Source organism: Mugil cephalus, chromosome 8 (genome assembly GCF_022458985.1).
Source record: "Mugil cephalus isolate CIBA_MC_2020 chromosome 8, CIBA_Mcephalus_1.1, whole genome shotgun sequence".
NCBI classification, from domain to species: Eukaryota; Metazoa; Chordata; class Actinopteri; order Mugiliformes; family Mugilidae; genus Mugil; species Mugil cephalus.
This window is the reverse complement of record NC_061777.1, coordinates 13,914,146-13,933,964: the sequence shown is the minus strand read 5'-3', so window position 1 is coordinate 13,933,964 and position 19,819 is coordinate 13,914,146. Positions and strand designations below refer to the sequence as shown.

The 19,819-nt window shown below is 41.4% G+C and overlaps 2 protein-coding genes and 1 long non-coding RNA gene across 3 annotated transcripts; 1 reads left to right on the top strand and 2 right to left on the bottom strand.

Annotated features, from left to right (window-relative positions):
• Positions 1–241: 241 nt before the first annotated feature.
• Positions 242–6,727, top strand: ankrd13a (ankyrin repeat domain 13A). The gene is made up of 15 exons (XM_047591906.1): positions 242–757; positions 1,362–1,497; positions 1,830–1,954; positions 2,041–2,086; positions 2,341–2,484; positions 2,582–2,771; positions 3,229–3,295; positions 3,375–3,456; positions 3,558–3,619; positions 3,702–3,832; positions 3,940–4,097; positions 4,207–4,338; positions 4,433–4,593; positions 4,681–4,745; positions 4,873–6,727. Exons 1-15 carry the CDS (start codon positions 650–652, stop codon positions 5,069–5,071), a joined length of 1,806 nt encoding a protein of 601 aa, XP_047447862.1. The 5' UTR covers positions 242–649; the 3' UTR covers positions 5,072–6,727.
• Positions 6,728–7,110: 383 nt separating this feature from the next.
• On the bottom strand, positions 7,111–9,359 carry LOC125012208. Its single transcript, XR_007113247.1, has 2 exons — positions 8,460–9,359; positions 7,111–8,225 (listed from the first exon to the last, which is right to left on the bottom strand). It is a non-coding gene; the product is annotated as an uncharacterized LOC125012208 (long non-coding RNA).
• A 2,004-nt stretch (positions 9,360–11,363) lies between these two features.
• On the bottom strand, positions 11,364–18,812 carry slc6a4b (solute carrier family 6 member 4b). The gene is made up of 13 exons (XM_047592007.1): positions 18,593–18,812; positions 17,745–17,879; positions 17,320–17,539; positions 17,027–17,165; positions 16,802–16,936; positions 15,717–15,820; positions 14,535–14,662; positions 14,307–14,419; positions 13,990–14,121; positions 13,703–13,802; positions 13,483–13,583; positions 12,740–12,907; positions 11,364–12,662 (listed from the first exon to the last, which is right to left on the bottom strand). The coding sequence occupies exons 1-13, from the start codon at positions 18,792–18,794 to the stop codon at positions 12,582–12,584; spliced, it is 1,758 nt and encodes a 585-aa protein (XP_047447963.1). The 5' UTR covers positions 18,795–18,812; the 3' UTR covers positions 11,364–12,581.
• Positions 18,813–19,819: the final 1,007 nt, after the last annotated feature.

Below are 19,819 nucleotides of genomic sequence, written 5' to 3'. Positions count from 1 at the left end.
CGACGATCCCATTTCGACTGTGTAGCCAAAACAAAACACAATTTTCTGGAAATCGAAACTTTTTATTTTATTTCATGTCGTATGAAACCAGTTAAATTTAAGTGTTTTTACAAAAAGGTCGTAGTTTGACAGAAAATCAATCTTTATAGGGATTATACTTAATTTGAGATTTCTGAAACCCCTATGCGGACGCTTTGAATGGTTGCGACCAAACTGGAACTGACTATTATTCTCTTCAAACGGCGATGATTTTATCTACAGATTTTATTTTCATGTCGTACTCACTAACGCACTAATTCATAGCAAGAACTCATTTAGTGTAGTTTTATTTGTTTTTTTTAAACGTTTTAATTAGATGTTATTTGTTAGATTGTGAATCTGTTTATATGTGGGACACCCCTGTCGATACTGGCTACTACTTCTGGCACTTCCTTGTTCAAAAGTTTTATTTAGGGGAAGGCTCCAGGAAAAGTTGGTCAGCGGACTGGCTATTGGCTATTGTTTCGACGTTGCTGTCCCACATTAAGGGCATGCATTACATGTGTGATATATTTTTTAGCAACTAGCGTGTGGCTGTCGCAGCTTTTCTCATGGCTGTAATTACTGGAGGCTGGCTAACTTTGCACTGAACGGCTCCACAAAGAGGAAGATGTCCACGGCTAACGTTAGCGAAGACATCAGAGCGAAGTTTCCCCTGCATTCAGCAGTGTGGGAGAATGATTACAGGAGACTGGAAGAGCAGATAACGTTACCACAGGTTAGTAAAACACTCAACGTGATTGCTAGCATGCTACGTAGACACGCCTGCTAGCTACAGGAAGCCCGGACGGGGCTGTTGAATCTCGGCTGCTAGTTAAAGTAGGCCAGCGGTGTAGACAGATGCTCCGCAGTCAAGACGCAGAAAATATGTTTGAATATCTGCGGGGACAAGGGCTAGCTTAGTCACTTAAAAAAAAAAACAACAACAACAGATACATTTTATGTTATGATAACAGAAAACAAGTACAAAAACAACTGCTTGAACCGCGTTAGTGTTGTGCTACAGTCAATTTGCATGTGACATTTGATGCTTCTGAGAGAAACTCTTATCTGCCATAGCCTAATGTTTGTTCCCTAAACATTCATACTGTTCTTACTGACTATTATTGCAATGTGGTTACTGTGATCCTTTGACTCACACTGGTTACCTAACAATAACACAGCTTTTCTGACTGTGATGCTCATGAAGTCACTGCTGCAGTCCTATGTCATTATCTGCAAACGCCTCAATTAAGCATAAGAGGTCGTCATGTTGTTCCTGTGATATTTAGTTTGAGCCTTGAGTTAGTCAGCAACACGTATATACTCTTTGAATTCCTCAGAATGACATCGAGGCTGTGGATCCCAGAGGCCGGACCCCTCTGCACCTGGCCGTGTCGCTCGGTCACCTAGAGTCTGTGAGAGTCCTTCTGAGACACGGCGCACAAGTGACTAAAGAAAATGGCATGAATTGGACAGGTAAGTTGTAAAACTGGCTACTCAGCTTTGAATGTTGTGATGCCACGAACACTACTTTCACTTCTCTTGCAGTTGTTCACTTGCAGAGAATATTGTGGGTTGTCTTGATTGCTTAGATCCCGTTTCTTTAAGTATGACATCATCTGCTACTAACGAGGGTTCTGGTAAACAATAAAAAAACGTATGTGGTATCTACTCATGTGACTGTAGTAAAACACTTTCACTTTCCTTTGTTATTACGTCAGCGTTGAGGATGTTCACAAAGCTCTGCTTGGGAACAGGTGGCGCTAACGGCTTTAGTGGTTTGTATTTACTTGGCTTTCTTTGTGTAGTGCTTCAGGAAGCAGTCAGCACCGGAGATCCAGAGATGGTTCAGTTGGTGCTTCAACGCAGAGACTACCTCAAAGCCTCCACTGCTCTGGGAGGAGTGCCTGAGCTGCTGTCAAAGATCAGAGAGGTTTCACTTTATGCATTTTCCCGTTGTCTTGTCATCTTCTGCATTTGCGCCAAAAATAAATAACCGGTCTGTTTGTTCATCCCCAGTCTCCAGACTTTTATATGGAAATGAAGTGGGAATTCACCAGTTGGAGTAAGTTGTCCACCCTGTGAAGTAGAATGTGTGCGGCTTGTTTGTTCACAATTCAGTATGCAAAACTCACAGGTGTCCACAAGTGTTTCCTGTTGTTAAATATGTGCACAGAATTTACCAGGTCATACAGGTTAAACTACATGCCTTCCTTTTAGTAGTGAAGACTTTATTTTTGTATTGACTTGCATTGTTTTTCATGTGTGGATGCATTTCTTTTCTGCATGGTGGGACATTCATACTCTGTTACTTCACAGTCCCCCTTCTGTCCCGGGTTTGTCCAAGTGATGTTTGTCGCATTTGGAAAAGTGGCGCCTGCCTGCGAGTGGATGCCACTCTCCTAGGCTTTGAAAACATGACCTGGATCAGGGGGCGCAGGAGCTACATCTTCAGAGGAGACGGTGCGTGTTTCAGCTCTCTTGAACAAAATAAAAATATTTTATCCTTATTTTATTTAAAGTGTATGATATGAGTGCACCCCTGTCTTTATATCGACAGATTCATGTGCAGAGTTGATGGAGGTGAACCATGATGATGAAGTAGTGGACACTGAACGCTTCAACATATCCCAAGAAATGGAGGAAGTCACACTAGAGTCAATGCAGCCAGCTGAACAGGAAGTTGCCAAGAGGTTGACTACTCCTATTGTCAACACCTACTTGGACACAAAGGATATTGCATTTGAAAGGTGAGACGTTTTCTGTTTTAAATGAATGAATCGTTTCTTTGATGAGCCGAGACCAAACCCCACAGTGAGTAGTTTTGAAAGTTGGCCCTTTTTTCTTACCGTGTAATTCCATTTGGTCGATTCATCCTTTAGCGCTGAGCTGCGACATTCCCAATGTTATTGTAGCTTGTAATTGACTCAGATGTACTCACACTACTCTCACTCTTATGTCTGTCGGCTATTCATACACCATGCAGCCAGCGAGAGTTAATGTGTGCTGCCTCATATTACCTTAATAGTTAATCATTATCTGGATAACTTTCTCAAACACGTGACTAGTTTACGGAAAGTTGTCATCATAGTTGTAATAACTGATGTATTGTGGATGTTTTCCAGTTAAATATTAATTGTGGGTTGTGTCCGCTGCGTTGTTTTTGTCATCTGAAATTAACACTGTTGTGTTTCTGGTTTTTCATAGGACCAAGTCTGGGATTTGGGGCTGGAGAAGTGACAAAATGGAAGTAGTCAACGGATTTGAATCAAAGGTTATTATCTGTTTTAGTGTGTTGCCACGGTGCCTTGTCCATAATATTAGCTGACATTAGATTGGGATTGTTTTCTCAGGTTTTCAGTGTGAACAATGTAAATGTGGTAATCAGGACAAGGACGGAGCATCTTACAGACGAGGAGAAAGCCAGGATTAAAAGTATGTGGAGCTGTTCTTCATGTTTTTCTGTGCCTCAATTTATAAACTACATTTGACTGAAACTGAATGAGTGTTAAAGTTTGACTTTTTTTTGTTCAAAGGTGAAAGGAACATCTTGGAGTCTCTGCTGGGGACTGTGGAGCAACACATAAATGCACAAGGGGTAAGATGTGCACTCTGTGATTATGACACAATGCAGCAGTTTGTAACCATCCACAAGCTGATTTTGTTTCTTTCTTTTTTAGGACCTTACTCTTGAGTATGCAACTGCCAACAATCCCACTGCAATAACTCCAGAGGAATATTTTGATCCAGACTTTGACCTTGGGAACCGAGACATCGGCCGTCCCATTGAACTGAGCATTCGTACTCAGAAGTAAGACACTTCTCAAGGTTTTAATAACCCTAATAGGTTATTTCTTGTAGTTGTGCGCTATGTGGACTTTGAATCATGAAATGTCCTGTATTTCTTATCTCACACAGGTTCAAAGGTACACTGTGGATGAGCGAGGAACATCCCCTGTCACTGGTGGAGCAGGTCACCCCCATCATTGACCTCATGGCTCGGACCAGTTCCCACTTTGCACGGTTACGAGACTTTGTGGCTCTGAAGTTTCCTCCTGGATTTCCTGTTAAAATAGGTGTGAAAAATCCCACGAGGCATTCAATTTTAAAGTGGAGATTAGAGAGTGTTTACGTTAGAGATTACTCTGTGTCTGTATTTATATCTTACACCTTCCTCTCTGACAGAGATTCCCCTGTTTCACGTGCTGAATGCCAAGATCACATTTGGTAATGTAAACAAATGCAGCACCGAAGAGGAAGTCAACACCACGCCGGCCGCCACACCAACGTCCTCAGGGGAAGACGAAGAAGCAGCAGGTGGGAATGTGACCAGCGCGTCCGCTGTATCAAAATACTATTTGCATGTCTGTCGTTTCTAAACTGCTCGTCTTCCCCGTCTTCATCCACCCAGCATCGCCTCCGTTCCAGGTCTGTCCCTCGGTGTTTGAGGTGCCGCCGAGTTACCACCGCAGAGGGGGCAGCCGCCACATGCCCGTGTCCCACAATGACGAGGACCTTTTGCAGTACGCCATCCAACAGAGCCTCCTGGAGTCCCGCAGAGGCCCGAACCAGGTAGGAACGATCCATATTCAGCCCTCCTGACACGACATGTTCATATAGTTTCCACATTCTTTTGTTTATTTTTCAATGTGATTGCAGGAGGGGGTCTGGAATGACGCTGATGGGGAACTCACTGACGTGATGCCAAGTAGCCAGAGTGACAGGTAGGAACAGGTTTTTGTTGTTAGCTTAGCTCCGTAGTTGTATTTGTTGAAGGCAACCGTCCTTGTTCGTGTATTGTCCTTCTGGCTATTTAAAATCTATGTGTTTTCTACCTCAATGTCCACCTAGGAGTATCCCAGAGGGCGTGCTAGTGGATTACGCGGACACCTCCAGTCCAGCCAGCTCCGCCTCTGCCTCCAGCCCCGACTCAGACCTCCGCCTGGCCATGGAGCTCTCTGCTCGGGTTCAGGAAGAAGAAGAGAGGATGAGGAAGCAGGAGGAAGAGGAGCTGGAGAGGATATTGCAGCTATCGCTCACTGAGAAGTAAAAGGGATAAGAGGGAATAATAATAATAACAATAATAATAATACAACTTTTCCAGATGCAGAAGCAACCACCACACCTCAATTTTCCTTCCTAACCACTCTAGTCATCTATGCAACCGCAGATTCATCTCTGTAACAGATCATTCTCGCACAGGCAATATCAAACTCTCAGTATCCAATATATTGCAAAAGGTATTTTTGGTAAGAGCATACTCTTTTGTATATTTCTATCCCGGCTTAATGTGTATCCATTTTCGAGCTTGATTCACGGGCTGTCTGAGATCATTTTGGTTGGGTTCTATTTTTATATTTATTTACTTTAATTTCCGACTCAGAATCACAGCAGTGACCCATGTGTATTGATTATATTTTTGTGTGGAGCGGGGTTCGAATCTGCGCAACTTAGGTTCTATGAACAAAAAAAGGTCGACTACTCGAGGTGACTTCATGCAGTGTTGACTCTCAGACGTGGCACTAAGTGTCCAAAAAAACTGTTGATTTGTAGTTTTCTTACTAGTACTGTGATTTTATAAAGCTAAAATGAACATCGTAGCACAACAGTTTGTCCAGTCCACTAGTGCCGCCTTGAGATCTGAGTGCTGTCACGATGACATGTTCCTCCAGAGTCACTTTTTTTGAGAATCATGGGCTCACTGAATAGCGAAATCTCAGGGTTCAGACTTCACGGATTACCCCTTCACTTTGGAATTCATTTGTTAATTGGTTGTAAAACCCTGGTGCAGAACGGTACCACTCACACATATCATTCTACGCTATAGCAATTTAGTCGGGTTAGTTGTGTCGAATGTTTTTCGAATATTTTATGGAAGATGGGTTTAAAAAGCATGTTGCTGTGAGAGAGCTTACATTAGCCACGTGGTAGCATATCTCTGCTGCAACAAGGGGGGGGGGGTCATTTTCCTGGCCTGATTTATCAACATTTCCTTTTGACTTTGTGGTTAGAAAGGATTTATTTTTTTTAAACTGTCACTGAGCAACTTCATCTCAGACCAAAAAAATGCAATCGCAGAGACCAGTCTGTCTGTGGGTTTTCTGTCATGCAGCTTATTAGCACTTAGTGTTGGAGAGATTATTCCAGTTCCTGATGACGGTCGTCCTTTTTGTAGCCATGAACAACTCGAGACCTCCGAGCAGAAGACGGCACAGACTCTTAAGATCACGCATGCCTGCCATATTGTAGTTTCGTCAGCACGTGCCAAGGATTGCTTTGCTCTGATTGAGGCGTGGTGACAGTTTTATATAGTGCCACTCATACAAAAACTTTGAACAGATTTTTAACATTTTGAAGGGGTTTCAGTTGTACCCGGGTGCTGCTGAGTAACATGCATTAACCACTATAGTAGATTTCACTGACAGCCAACCACTTAATCAAAGGTCTCCGCCTCCGACTGCGTCAGGAGCTTCATCTGATCGATTACTTATTGGAACGACCGTGTTGCCAAACTGCTGAACAGTCAACTTTGAAAAGACGAGCTTTGCTTAATTTGATGCAAAGCTTTGCAAAGCAACGTTCCAACTGCAAGTTTTTGTTTTTTCTTTTTTTTAAGATGTTAAAATTTTAAGAGAATGTGTGAGTTTCAAAATGTTGTTCTAAAAATGTTCTAAAATAAAAGCACTTTATTTCCATGAGGACTACATACTTGGCTAATGTGCTTTATTAACAAAAAATACTAATAATGTGGCAGCATTATATTATTATGTAACTAAGTCTATTTTGACATTTCATTTTTAAAAGTAATTGGAGTTATACTGTACAGATAAATATTTATTGACATTATTTATTATAAAGCAGTGAAAACCCAAATTATGTGCTGCCTTTTTTAGTTTTTATTTTATTTACACATGATTTGACCTATTTATGGAATAAACACTTCCTTTTATTGTGCTTTCCCTCATGGAGCACAAAGGAAAACATGTCAAAAGTGTATTTTGGATAATTAATGAAAAATGTTTGCCCTCGGTGCCACAATCAACACACTTCCATCTACGTAATAGATGGAGAAAAAAGCAATTACAACTCTTGTTTTGTAATCTCACTTTAATAGTTGCAGACTCGAGGCACACGTTTCTCTCGGAGTAAGACCATTACGAGGTTTCAGTTCAATAAATAAATAAACAGTAGTGACACACACTGTACGCAGTATAGGCAATGGCACAGATTATAGGTGTAAATACTTTATACTGATCTTGTGCCACCTGTTTTGCATTAGTCGACTCAGAATAAATAAAAAATAAATAGATAACAAATACACGGTGAGGTCCAAAAGCTGGATATCTGAAAATGTACATTTACCCTCCCTCTACAAGTTAGTGTGAAGCCTGGTAACTCGTTTTACCTCCACATCGTTCTCAGACAGCTTTGATGTGTGTTTGTGCTCATTACCTGCTGCTTTTTTTTTTTTTTCATAAGGATGCAGGAACAACAGAGGGTGTGGCATGTCTCTGAAAAATGGAGTTCTGCTTTTCCTTGGTCATGGTGGAATTCTTGTACTATCACACATCTCAAACTATGGAAATCATCCTCTGTGAAAAGCCAGCATGTCTTAGCCCATATGTTTGGCCTGATTCCTGAGATGTGGCTCAGGACCTCCACCTGTCCTCTGAGATACCACACACTAGCCTCTCAGGATCATATTTTGAACTCCTCTTTACTCAGAATAACAATCCAGCTTCACTTTAACTAGTCTGTGATGCCATGTTTCCCACAGCCACACTGCTACTTAGTGAGGGTTGTTTTGCCAGACACAGTTTTTGGATCCCACTTACGCAAATATCAACACCACTAAAAACATGTAAAAGACAGTCCAGTGACCGCCGTCATGTGCGTTATCATGTGCAGTACAGGTGCAGTCTGGGTATTTTCAGGGACGCTTCTTGGCAGCTAGGTGGCAGACGTCGGCTGCTCCATTCATTCTGGTGCGGTCACGAGGTGTTTTTGTCATTTTACCGGGGCTCCCCGGTGCAGGTGCGACTCCGCACCGGGGAGGACATCGTCAGCAGGTTGTCTCCGTGTCTCTTGTCTCTGTTCGCTCCGTCCCCCCTCCGGGTTTCAGCGACGAGGCAGCGGTTTGTAGACACAGATAGCCATGATGATCATCAGCACCAGCAGGACAGCGAGGACACTCCCCAGGGAGACTGCGAGGACAAAAGCACACTCTGAAGCGCCAGTGACAACAAACCTTAACAACACCTTAACAAGCTGTCTGTGAGCATGGATTAATTCACGCTACCGGTCAGTTTATCAGCGAGTCTGCAGGTTAAAGACGATCGGACATGTCTATAGTCTACAGACGCCTTACAATGTCCTGCGTAATGAATGGTCGCTAACAGGCCTCTCGCTCGTGACAACAGTCTCACGTCAAGTCTCACCTAAATCCTGCTTCTGCAGGTTCTCATAAGCTCTCTCTGTCAGGGCGGAGTCCTCCGACTCAGCCTCAACTAACTCACTCAAACACATTATTACAGCTGGTGGCAGGAGATGCTGCATCATAGCGGCGGAGGCTGGAGGATGATGATGAGGAGGAGGAGGAGGAGGATGAGAGCGTGAGGCGTTTCTCCTTCCGCTGTGGAATCTGGGTCCTAAAGCCGCCGGTTTATTAACTACTATGAAGATCAGCTGATCAGCATCAGACATTTCGTGTTAATATGTATATATATATTGTTACTATTTACATATCACTTATATTCACTTTTTAGCTATAGAAATCGATATTTTTTTCTTATGGTAAATATTTTAATATTACAATTTATATTCACTAGGAATGTTATTATTGTTCCTGCTGACATATGACTCCTTGGAAGACAGAAGGATAGTAGTTAGTCCTCCTGAATAAAAACTTACACAAAAAAATCTTTGCATCTACACTGACCATAAGACGGCCGCTGCAGGGCAACCCTTAGCATAGGCAGGTTAACGATAATATGGCTATATCAGTATTTTGCAAAGAAACTGCAAAGAAACCTTCTTCTTTTTTTTTTTTTTTTTTCAGTTGAATTGCAGTATGTTTAATTTGTACTTTAATTTTAAAGGCAACATCTGCTTGTGTTTGTCTTATAACTAAGTTACAGTACTGATTACCAGTTATTTCCAGGAAACCTCCCATGACGTGTTTCCCATGTACATATTAGTTTAGAAAATTAGGTGCACATTCACTACTTGTGACTCATTCACAGTCTTAAATCGCAAGATTTTCAGAGTAATATTGTAGAGCACAGAGAAAATCCTATTATATTTAACTTGAGAAGCTTTAACCAGTGAATCTTTCCACATCTTACTACACACATGAAATTATTGTAACAAAGTGACTCATATAAATAGGAATAAAAAGAGGAGTGTGTCTGAAAATAAAGTTATTCCAACTTTTTGGGCAACTGTGCACTGTCAAAAATATTGTAAATTAATTTTGTGTCAACCGGCTGAGCTGGCTGAGCAAATATCAGGATGTTTCAGACTGAAAGTTTCAGGTGTTTCCAGGTGGTTTTACTGCGAAAATACAAGGAGAGCAAGAAAAAAAAATCTCTTCTCTTACTGGTAACCATCAAACAAAGTGTGGGGCCTCCATCACATTTCCCATTTGTGAAATGTCAAAGAGCGATGAAGAATAGATCGAAAGGTCAAGCTCCTTGAGGTTACATCCTTATATAATTACCATGCATGACTGATGTATGTGGCCTTTATCTTCATCCTCTATAGAAGACTGCGCACCATTACAACTCTTATAGCTCCTGATTACATGGCAGAGATGCTTAATGAGCGTCAGGAAATGTCACTCACGACGGCCTAGAATTAAAACTGGAGGCTTCCTGGGTAAAGTCATCACAACAGGAACGACGTTTCATTACATGGAGTCAGAGATCCTGTTTTAATAGGTTACATGTCAACTGAATCAACAGATTTTTATGTGTCACAACTCTAGTAAGCAAGGACGGGGCTCACAAGTTAAATAAGAAAGTCCTCACAACTCTGTTTAGTTGATGTGTCATATTATTACAGCTTATCACAGTGATAGATGAGTTAATAGTGAACAATCAGAACTCCATCTATCTTTTCAGTTTTTAAGCTTCTGCTGTTTTATTTGACAGTAAAGCAAACGGTGTCCCTTTGAAAGGAGTCAAACAAAAATGTGCCATAACATTATGACCAAGTAAATGATATCTTGGCAGCATTTGATGCATGAATACATTAGGCAGCAAGTAAATATTTTGTCCTCAGGGTTGACAGAAGCAGGAAAAATAGACAAACGGGAGGATTTGAGAGACTTGTGATGGGTAAACAACTGAGTTGGAACATCTGTAAAACTGCTGCTCTTCTGGGGTGTTCGGGTCTGCACTGGTCAGACTTATCAAGAGCAGTCCAAGGAACAGAAGTGGATGAATCGGTGGCAGAGTCATCGATATCCTGAGCTTAGTGGTTCACATGGGGGCGGCACAGAGTGGTCATGGTGTCCACTGCTGAAAGGGTCCAGTATGGTCATCTCAGCATCAGTACTGGATCACTGACCAGTAGAAAGAGGTTTCCTGGTCTAATGAAGTAATAATACAGCCAGAGCACATACTGTATAGTACCAGGATGCAAAGCGTTAAAGCTGAGAGTATTTGGTTTTCTTAATAGTTATTACTGCTCATGTATTTATGAGCAACCCTTATTGGCCTAGCAATTCAAGGCATCTACAGCTGCCATTTGTTTCTTAACGTACCGTTTGTCGTGCTGTTCATGTCAGGCAGAGGAGAAACCACCTATTTTGCCGTGTCTCTTTTATGTGTCTCCCCCCTGTGCTTGCTTGTTCTCTACTTCAATAGCAGTCACTGGCACAAAGGGGCTTTGATCTACACGTCCATCAACCAGCAGCTCAATGGGGCATCATATGTCCCGAACCACCCTCCACTCTCGTGTACATTCGTACCTGCCGTCACTGGAGCGAATTAGAATTCGCTGTTTAAGCAGAGATCTAAAGGGCAGAAATCAGGCGACGGCGCGAGTGCGCCTCTGTCTCTCTGAGGGTTTGCGGAGCATTTGAAGGTTTTCCCTTGTATGTTGATAGATTCTGGATGTTGCAAATTAGCTTGTTAATTAGAATATCTAACAGAGGTGGGCAGAAACAGCCACTGCAGAGACGTAGATCGCCTTATGGAGATTTGCAAGGACAAATCCTTTGTGTAACCTTCTGCACTTTTCCAACTCAGGAAACAAACACAGTATCACTGGGACTGAAATGAAGCAAAAAGACGAAACATGTAATCAATACTGAAATTAATTTATTCAGATGTGCCTACAGAAACCATGTTGAAGAAGACAGAAATCACACAACTATCACCACCTTGCTCATCACATTACTCTCCATAAAGGTAAATAAAGCATTTTAGATAAGTGAACAACTCTGACTAAAACATATTACACTGTATATCTACAAAAACATTTGAACAGTCTTCAATTAGAGCGAGAAAACATTGTCTGGAGAGGCACAATATCCATAAATATCAATATAACCTTTACAATATTTGTACATACAGTGTAATATATATATGTCAATATTAAGGCAAAACAGGCCGTGTGGAGTTAAGAAAAGCCATCAGATGAAGACCAAATGTGTCCTTTTGAATTTGAAAAACTACAGCGACGCTAAAGAAAATAAAATAACACTACATTTTGTGTATATTTATTTGTAAAAAATAATACTCTCTATAATCATAATTAGAAGTATATAATGATAACATGGTCTTTGTCTGTGCGCCTCACTTATATCCATTACAAACACTTGTGGGGAAAACAGAACATTTTAGCAGATACATAAAGCAGCTGCCATTAAATTTCATTTAAGCACTGTATTACAAATCTACTGTTTTGATAATAAAAAAAAAAATACGGCATTGGTTAAAATGCCGTATGTATTCAAGAGTGTCATCAAACTGATTTAGGTTTGGTCCCAGTTAATCTGAAAATACATGCAACGCGCTGCCCCACTGATCAGTTTAGTGCTCAACCTCATCACTTCATCAAACTGTCACGTGGCACAGAAATATAGAACTTAAATGGAAATGCTTCCCATGCAATACAAATGATATGCTGACTGTTACATTTAGAAATACATTTTTTTTTTTAATATAATTTTCCTTGGCATCATGTTCTCGTAAGGTAAATACAGACCGACCACATCGACTACCGACTCCTACCACCACAAGAAAGCAACACTTGAAAAATGACAACATGTGAAAGCTATTGACTGTCCCTGTGATGCATCTGAATCGCACAGGCAGTGAAAGATACGAGTATTGCTATCTCAGTTCCTCTCAGAGTTACAAATTTAGCAGCATTCAACTTTTTTTTTTTTTTTTTTTTTTAACAGAGTGTACATACAGTATGCAGTGAAAGTTGTTCAACGTTATAAACAGGCAAAACAGTCATGGTGTCAGATCATGTTCAGGTTCGGCCACAAATAACTCAAGACTGCGGTTTGAGCGGGAGTCTACAAGCACACGGAGGTGATCTTCTCTCTATGGTACAGCAGCCATGTTCAGGCTGTCGCCGTGGATGTCCGGTATGGTCCTTTCTGGTCTCAGGCACACCGCCAGCCTCTGTGGAGGAAACGAGTCAGTCAAGGAGGAAAGGAAAATGTGCCTTTTTAAGGATTTGTCACACTTCTTTCTCTGACCTGCTTCAGAGAACCAGGGGTCCACACCAGCTTGTAGACCATGTAGATGGGGATCCACATGAAGGATGAGAAGCCGATGACGTACCCGACTGTGATGCTCCAGTCTGGGTACTTATAGTCGAACAGCGTGAGGGGCGGCGTTTTCAGCAGGGAGCTCACTATGATATACTGAGAAGAGTTGGGAATACATAACATTTCCATATATGTTAATGCAGATTTGATATTCGTACATACTACTACTGTGGAAGGGTAATATACCTGTCACACTTCGGCACATTATTAGAGGAATACGTAAAGGACGGACGGCATGTAATAATGCAAAATGTCAACAACCAGAGAGAGAGAGAGATGCAAATAGGAGGCAAAGATATGTATAAGAGGGAAAATTGACATTTTGCCCGAGTGTTTTGCAATATATACGCAGTAGAAAAAGTTTTACAGTAGATATCTCACATGGAGCAGAGTTTAATTTTCAGACTGGCTTGAGCTGTTTGGTTTCCCGCAGCCTTCAAAGGCCACGGGTCTGGTCGTCTTTTGATGTTAAACTAAGCTTTCGCCCATATCTTGGTCTGCTCCGTCCCCATTCATCCCTGGATGACTTAAGTGGACGATGCTTATTTGATCTTTTTTAAAGGACTGCATGTTAAAGTCCCCTCGACGCGTGAATAAAAGATGCTGTTTTTGAGCTGCATTGTGGACGTTTAAATTCGCTTGTTACCTGTTAATATAATTTAGTCTCTTACCGCCAGAAATGCCGGACTGATGGCCACCCAGCACACTTTCCAGAATAATCCTGGGGCTTTTCCCAGCATGGCCTGAACATCACTGCTGAATCTTTGGATGCCTGAAAACAGCCAAGGATCATTAAAATACAATATAGATTACAAAAAAAAAAAAAAAAACAAAACATGAAAACATGCAAAAAACAACAGAAAATGAGTTAATGACAATTGTTCTTTTTACCGTAAAACCAGGAAACTGCAATGGCCTCGAGGAAGCCCACTGCAATAATGGAGCATCCCACTCCAAATTCCTCCAGCAGCTTCACCACATAGGCCCCACCCTGTCAGTGACATTTTACAGTGACTTTCAACATCACAATCTACCTGTTAACCCTGTTGGAGCAACACTTGCCATGATGTCAGTTCACTGCAATGCAATGCAACCAGAGCTACCTGAACTTCACAATAAATGGCCCTTGAAGATAATCATTTGAACTAGCGAGGAGGCGACTATTGTTGTCAACTCACATTTGTAAGGGTGCTCAAGGAGCCCAAGAAACAGACAACTACCAGGCCCAGAACAAAAAGTTCCCGTCTGTGGGAGAAATATTCGGGGTATTCATCCAACACAGCAGTGATGATCGCCTCCAGCCCTCCAAACTGAAAAAACATCAGACAAACATCACAACATACACATCAGCCAATATGATGATTTAGCATCTTTTAGTGGAAAAACTGTAGGGATGTGACTGAAAAGCACTAAATTAAAGGCTACTTTGTTTTATGCATGGTTGATGTTGTGTAATTTTATCTGATATGTAAAAAAATGGTTTCACAGTTCGTACCGTGCTGTCCAGTCCCAGCATGATCATCATCACAAAAAAGATGATTGCAAAAAAGGTGGAGCCCATCATGTTTGCAATGGCTTCTGGGTAAGTGATGAAGAGTAAACTTGGTCCTGGGAAGCATGACAACAAGGTAAAGGATTTAATTAATGTAGCTGTAGACAAAAGCTTTTCCTTGTTTCTTTTGTTGTTGTTGTTGTTGTTTTGTCCATTTGTTTATATGCTGACCTTTGTCCTTGGCTACAACCTCAACGTCTACCTTCCTCATCTCTGCCATGTAGCCCAGCACGGTGAAGATTACGAACCCAGACACGAAGCTGGTCAGACAGTTCACCAAACTGGTCACAATGGCGTCCCTGTTGAGGAAGAAATGAAATGAATGATACTCAGTCATTGTTCCCATAAAATCCATTTTAAGGCTTACTTAGGTCTATTAGGATAAAAAACTCCGCCACACCAGCGTGTTTCTGTCTGCTGAGGAAGTCAGTCAGCGCTGACCTCCTTGACCGTCGCCTAATGATTTTCCTACATATTCTATTCAGCCTTTTGTCTCTGAGACAGGATCTCACTCCTGCCTAGCAACCGCATACATCACGCAGTTCTAAAACCGAACAGCTTTGCAGTAATTACAAAAGTGTCAATCTGCAGAATAGGTTTAATTAAAGAAAATGCCAAAGTCACGTTTGAAAGTTTTGGGAAAATGAGAAAAAACACAATTTTTTAGCACGTCCATTATATTATTTTTTTTATTATTGATTTTGATATAACAGTATTTCAAAAAGTTAATTATTATGCTATTAGGCTAACGATATAAATTAATTAACTTTAAAACGGGGACATGTATCTGCTATGGTCCCAGAGCACTTGCCACTTATTGAAGTATTCTCACATTAGCAAATACAGCTTTTTGAGCCAGATGTGGTTTATTAGGTGCATTGTAAAATAAATGATTTAAATTTCTAAAGTAATAAAAGAGAGCCGAGGAGTGTAACGATATGATTTTGTGTTTGGAACACGTTTGAAGTCCGGTTTCATTCACTGCCTGTGTGTTTACTACTATTGTTTCCTCCTCACTCTACTAATCAGCCACGCACACTATTAGTTATAGCAGGACAGTGAATTTAATCTGTCCTTCACACAGGTTAGCATCTACCATATATACACTATGTAGCATTCACTGCTCCCGCCTCTATCTCCGTTAATCCTCAGCGCGACTGTAGCTCACTGTGCACTGAAGTCACTGAGGCTTAAATTCTGATGAGATGTGCCTTCAGATCATACATAAGTGCAAATGATGTGCCTTTCATCCAGACCACTTGTCTCTACTGTATTTAAGCCACAGCCACTGATTTGCATTAATCACTGCATCGTACTCCATGTGAACGGATGTTGGGGGGGGGCCACTCCTACCGATAGCAGTTATTTGTGAAAGGGTTGTAGCTGGAGAGAGCGAGGAGGACTCCAAACCCCGGCCCGAGAGAGAAGAATATCTGAGCGGCAGCATCCACCCAAACCTAGACAACACAGAGACAGAAAGAGTCATGACACCATCTGAGACTTCACCTGGATGATTTCTGGGTCTAGATCGTTATGGGTGTTAAACACTAAACTTATTTTTATTCTTCTTAACATTGTTATTATTTATTTTTTGTGTGTGTGTGTGTTCTGATCCCTCAGTATCATTTTGTCAAGCGCAGAGATGCTGCCGCACAGCTGTACGCAGGGAGATCTGAAGAGGAGCTCGCATTCGGCGTTAAAAAGAAGAGGGCAGCGTTGGATATTGGTGAGTGAGACAGAAAGGGAGGCCTTTGTTAATGGGCAGAAAATCTAAACCAATTATGCATCTTATTATCCTGCTCTGTGGCTTATTTATGCATCTCATTTCGTCTCATCTATATTCCCTTCCAACCAAAGCACTCACACATGTTTGCCAAACAACAGCAGCAGCAGCAGCAGCAGCAGCAGCAGCAACAGCAGCAACAAGTCGGGGATGAAGACGAGAACGTTTCATCAGTCTTAAAAAAATATATCCAGATTCTGACGGGACAAGAGCGCAGGGTTGAATGTATTTGTTAAACTCTCGCGGCCAGATGTGTTGTTTCATTTCACCGAACAACTGAAAACGCACGTTTCTCCAAAATATGATGTGTCTTTTTTGATCACCCTCAATGAAACAGAGAACATTCGATTTAAGATGAGTATCTATGATGCTTTAAAATAACTTGTTATACTGTAAAACATGCTGCATCAACTAATTCGATCTATATGCAACATGTGGAAAAAATGAAACATGTGCATGCATTTACATATTTAACCTTTTCTTTATTATTACTATTATTTATTGATCAATTTGCACGTGAGATGAGGACTTAGGTAACAGATTTCTTTAAGTACAATGCAGCTTTTAAAGGGGTTAATTTACATGGATTGGGGTCAAACATATGAAGCACATCGGAGGCGTTTTCTAACCCATCGATCAACTTTTCACAACTCACGCTGGTCTCCAGCAGCTTATCCCACTGCGGTTTCAGGTAAAACACGACCCCTCTCCAGGCTCCTGGCAGGGTGGCGCCTCGAATTAGCAGGATGAAAAGCACGATGTAGGGCAAGGTGGCGGTCACCCACACTACCTGGGGTGGGGGAAAGAGATTCATTCAGGGTGATATAAGGGAACCACAGCTCATCAGTGTTACGGTAATCAAACAACTGCGGTGTGCTACCTTCCCTGAGGTCTTGACGCCCTTCCAGAGGCTAAAGTACACTATGGTGAAAATGAGGAAAAGGCAGAGCAGCAGCTGCCAGCGGACGCCGCCGACGTCCCTCAGCCCTGACGACTTGTGGAGCTCAAGAACATTCCTCCTGTTAAAAAACACAACCGATAAATCACCGGGTTTCCAGCAGACGACGCTGGCTTTTCCACTACAAACTCACAAGCCGACTATATTTGTGTAGAGTATTGCTGTAAAGCTATTTATATATGTGGTTTCTGTTACTCACACTTACATGCACTTACGTGTAAAATTCCTCTGCTGGAGACCTGGAGGAATTCGTCCAGGTGACGTTGTCTATGCCAAAATAGTTGGTGCAGTTGGGGGTATTCCACACATTGTTGCAGTTTGTCCACGGCAAGATGCTGGAGAAAGAGGAGTAGAAGTAGAAGAGGGCCCAGGCGATGATGGTGTTGTAGTAGAAGGACACGTACAAAGCGATGATACATATGGCATATCCTATACCTGGGAAAAAAAACAAACAACAGAAGTCACCCATGAAATGTCACTTTGATGTTTCACTGGCTTTTTTTGTTATCATTTATGGTGATCTGGCTGCTTTCGGACAAGACAGAAATAGAAGACTAAATGGGGACAGTGTTATCGTGCATTCAGACTTCCCATTTCTTCATAAAGCTGTGTTGCCGAGCAGCTCAGTTTGAGGCCTCACCTTTGAAAATGGGACAGATGTGTTTCCATATGGATATGGCTCCGGTCCTGTGGAACTGTCCCAGCGCCAGCTCCATGTAAAAGAGCGGCACACCACCAAAGATGGCCATCAAAATGTAGGGAATGAGGAACGCACCTGCACGGAGAGGAGCCAGGGTACACGTCACATAGGGCTACACCATGAAAGCCATGACGAGTAGCTGGTTTATGTGAAAAATGACACACTGGGGACTTTTATAAAGTCAGAAAACGGTGTCACTTACATTATATTTTAATTCAAAGGTTATTTTTTTAACTGTAACTGCCTTCATTCTCAGTCACCACACAAAATATTATATTAAACATCAAAATTATTAATTTGTTTACACTCTTCACCATATTCATTTTCCTCAACCTTTTTTTTTTAAAAAAACTGTAATTGTGTTTTTAAATATATTTTTACCCCTTTTTTTAATATATTTTATTTGTTTTGTCCAGTAAACTCCATGTAATCAGCTGCTGTAATGAACCTCCCCTTAGTTACTTAAAGTATTGATTAATGGACAAAATGTTGCCATCAAAATATGCAACACAGTTATTTCTTCTGATGTAATCAGTGTAATTTCTGTAGAAAACAGTTTGCCATTGCAGCATCAAATAAAACAGAGATGTTTAATCGTATGAAAACTTTCTAATGTAAATTTAAGTGATATTCAGCACCGTGGACAGTTTTTGCTTGTTAATCGAAATAATCGACCACAAGACACTTTTTTTTCTTTTATAAATGTCTCCAGTTATTTTAAGTTGCTCTAACTCTGGCTCATGTCATTATCTACTAATTATAGGTTTAAACATCATTAGACCACTCACCGCCACCGTTTTGATAACATATGTACGGAAATCTCCAAACATTCCCCAGGTCCACCGCAAATCCAATGACAGACAGGAGAAAATCCATCTTTTTGCTCCATTTGTCCCTGGAGTCCGTCTGTGTGATGACCGGCACCGGGACGGCGCTGTTGGAGCTGTAGCCGGGGTTCGGGGAGCCTTGGTGGGTCAGACTGCCTGCCATGACCGCTGAGTCCTGTCGGGGCACCGGACTGTGAAAAGTCATTCAGAGTACCAGCTCCACCGGGAGGAGGATGGTTCTCCTATAATGATGACAGGACCGAGTGGGAGGAGTTGGTGGAGCAGCAGCGGACACTTGAGGATACCTGTTAGTGGAGGAACACGTAGGAAGGTCGTGTTTTTATACATCGACAGCAGCTTTTAACGCTCTTTCAACTAAAGTTCAGATCAATTTAGGAGCTCTAAATCGATTGCGTCACTACAATTGATCAATATGGATGGATTTCTTTATAAAAGCATATCAGTTGTGCAGCAAATTGAGGGGGTTTGCATTTTCCACCCAGTGAGTTTAGCAGCAGCTTGGATTTGTTGGACTGTTTCCAGAGGTTTCACTTAACCTGTTAAAATAAAAGAGTTTAACTAACCACTGAGGTTCAGTTCACTGGCATCCAAGCAACAGGTGCTCCAGTAAAGTAGTCCTTTGATATTAGCCGAGGCAGTTCCTGTGATATTCATCATCCTTTGATGACATGTTTGAAATGGACTTTATAACTGAAAGTTAGATTCACACAAATGAAGTGTAGTAAGACTGTGATTTCCACAGGACTCAGAGATGCACACATCTGGTACTATACACTCACTCTATTGTACACTAACTACATTTCAGAAGTAAAATATTGTGCTTGTGAAGGAATCACTTTTTATGTTTACCATGACTGCAGTTGTATAAAGTGTGTAATTAAACTTTCGTAGTTAAAAACAAGCTCCAATCTGATCAGTTACAGCAATAAAAGGCTGCTTATAGGCTAATGATTCATTATTATCCACCTAAAAATAAACAAACAAACAAACAAAAACAGTTATGATCCATTTTCTGCAGAGCACAACCTTTTAGTTCTAGTAAGTTATTTGTAACAATAATGCATTTATACTTTTGCTGTGTAGATTCTAAATTAAAAACATTTCATTGTGATGTATTATTTTGACCCAGTTGTAATGCATCGTGCGAGACAGGGTTTTTAGGAGGTC

What these genes read in the sequence shown, in the direction of transcription:
- ankrd13a (XM_047591906.1), top strand. Translation starts at nt 650, where the DNA reads ATGTCCACGGCTAACGTTAGCGAAGACATCAGAGCGAAGTTTCCCCTG. An exon ending in AGCAGATAACGTTACCACAG is followed by an intron (nt 758 to 1,361) that starts GTTAGTAAAACA and finishes TGAATTCCTCAG; the next exon opens with AATGACATCGAGGCTGTGGA. An exon ending in CTACATCTTCAGAGGAGACG is followed by an intron (nt 2,485 to 2,581) that starts GTGCGTGTTTCA and finishes TTATATCGACAG; the next exon opens with ATTCATGTGCAGAGTTGATG.
- slc6a4b (XM_047592007.1), bottom strand. Translation starts at nt 18,794, where the DNA reads ATGGCAGGCAGTCTGACCCACCAAGGCTCCCCGAACCCCGGCTACAGC. An exon ending in CCAGCAGAGGAATTTTACAC is followed by an intron (nt 17,166 to 17,319) that starts GTAAGTGCATGT and finishes GTTTTTTAACAG; the next exon opens with GAGGAATGTTCTTGAGCTCC. An exon ending in TGCTGGGACTGGACAGCACG is followed by an intron (nt 14,122 to 14,306) that starts GTACGAACTGTG and finishes ATGTTTTTTCAG; the next exon opens with TTTGGAGGGCTGGAGGCGAT.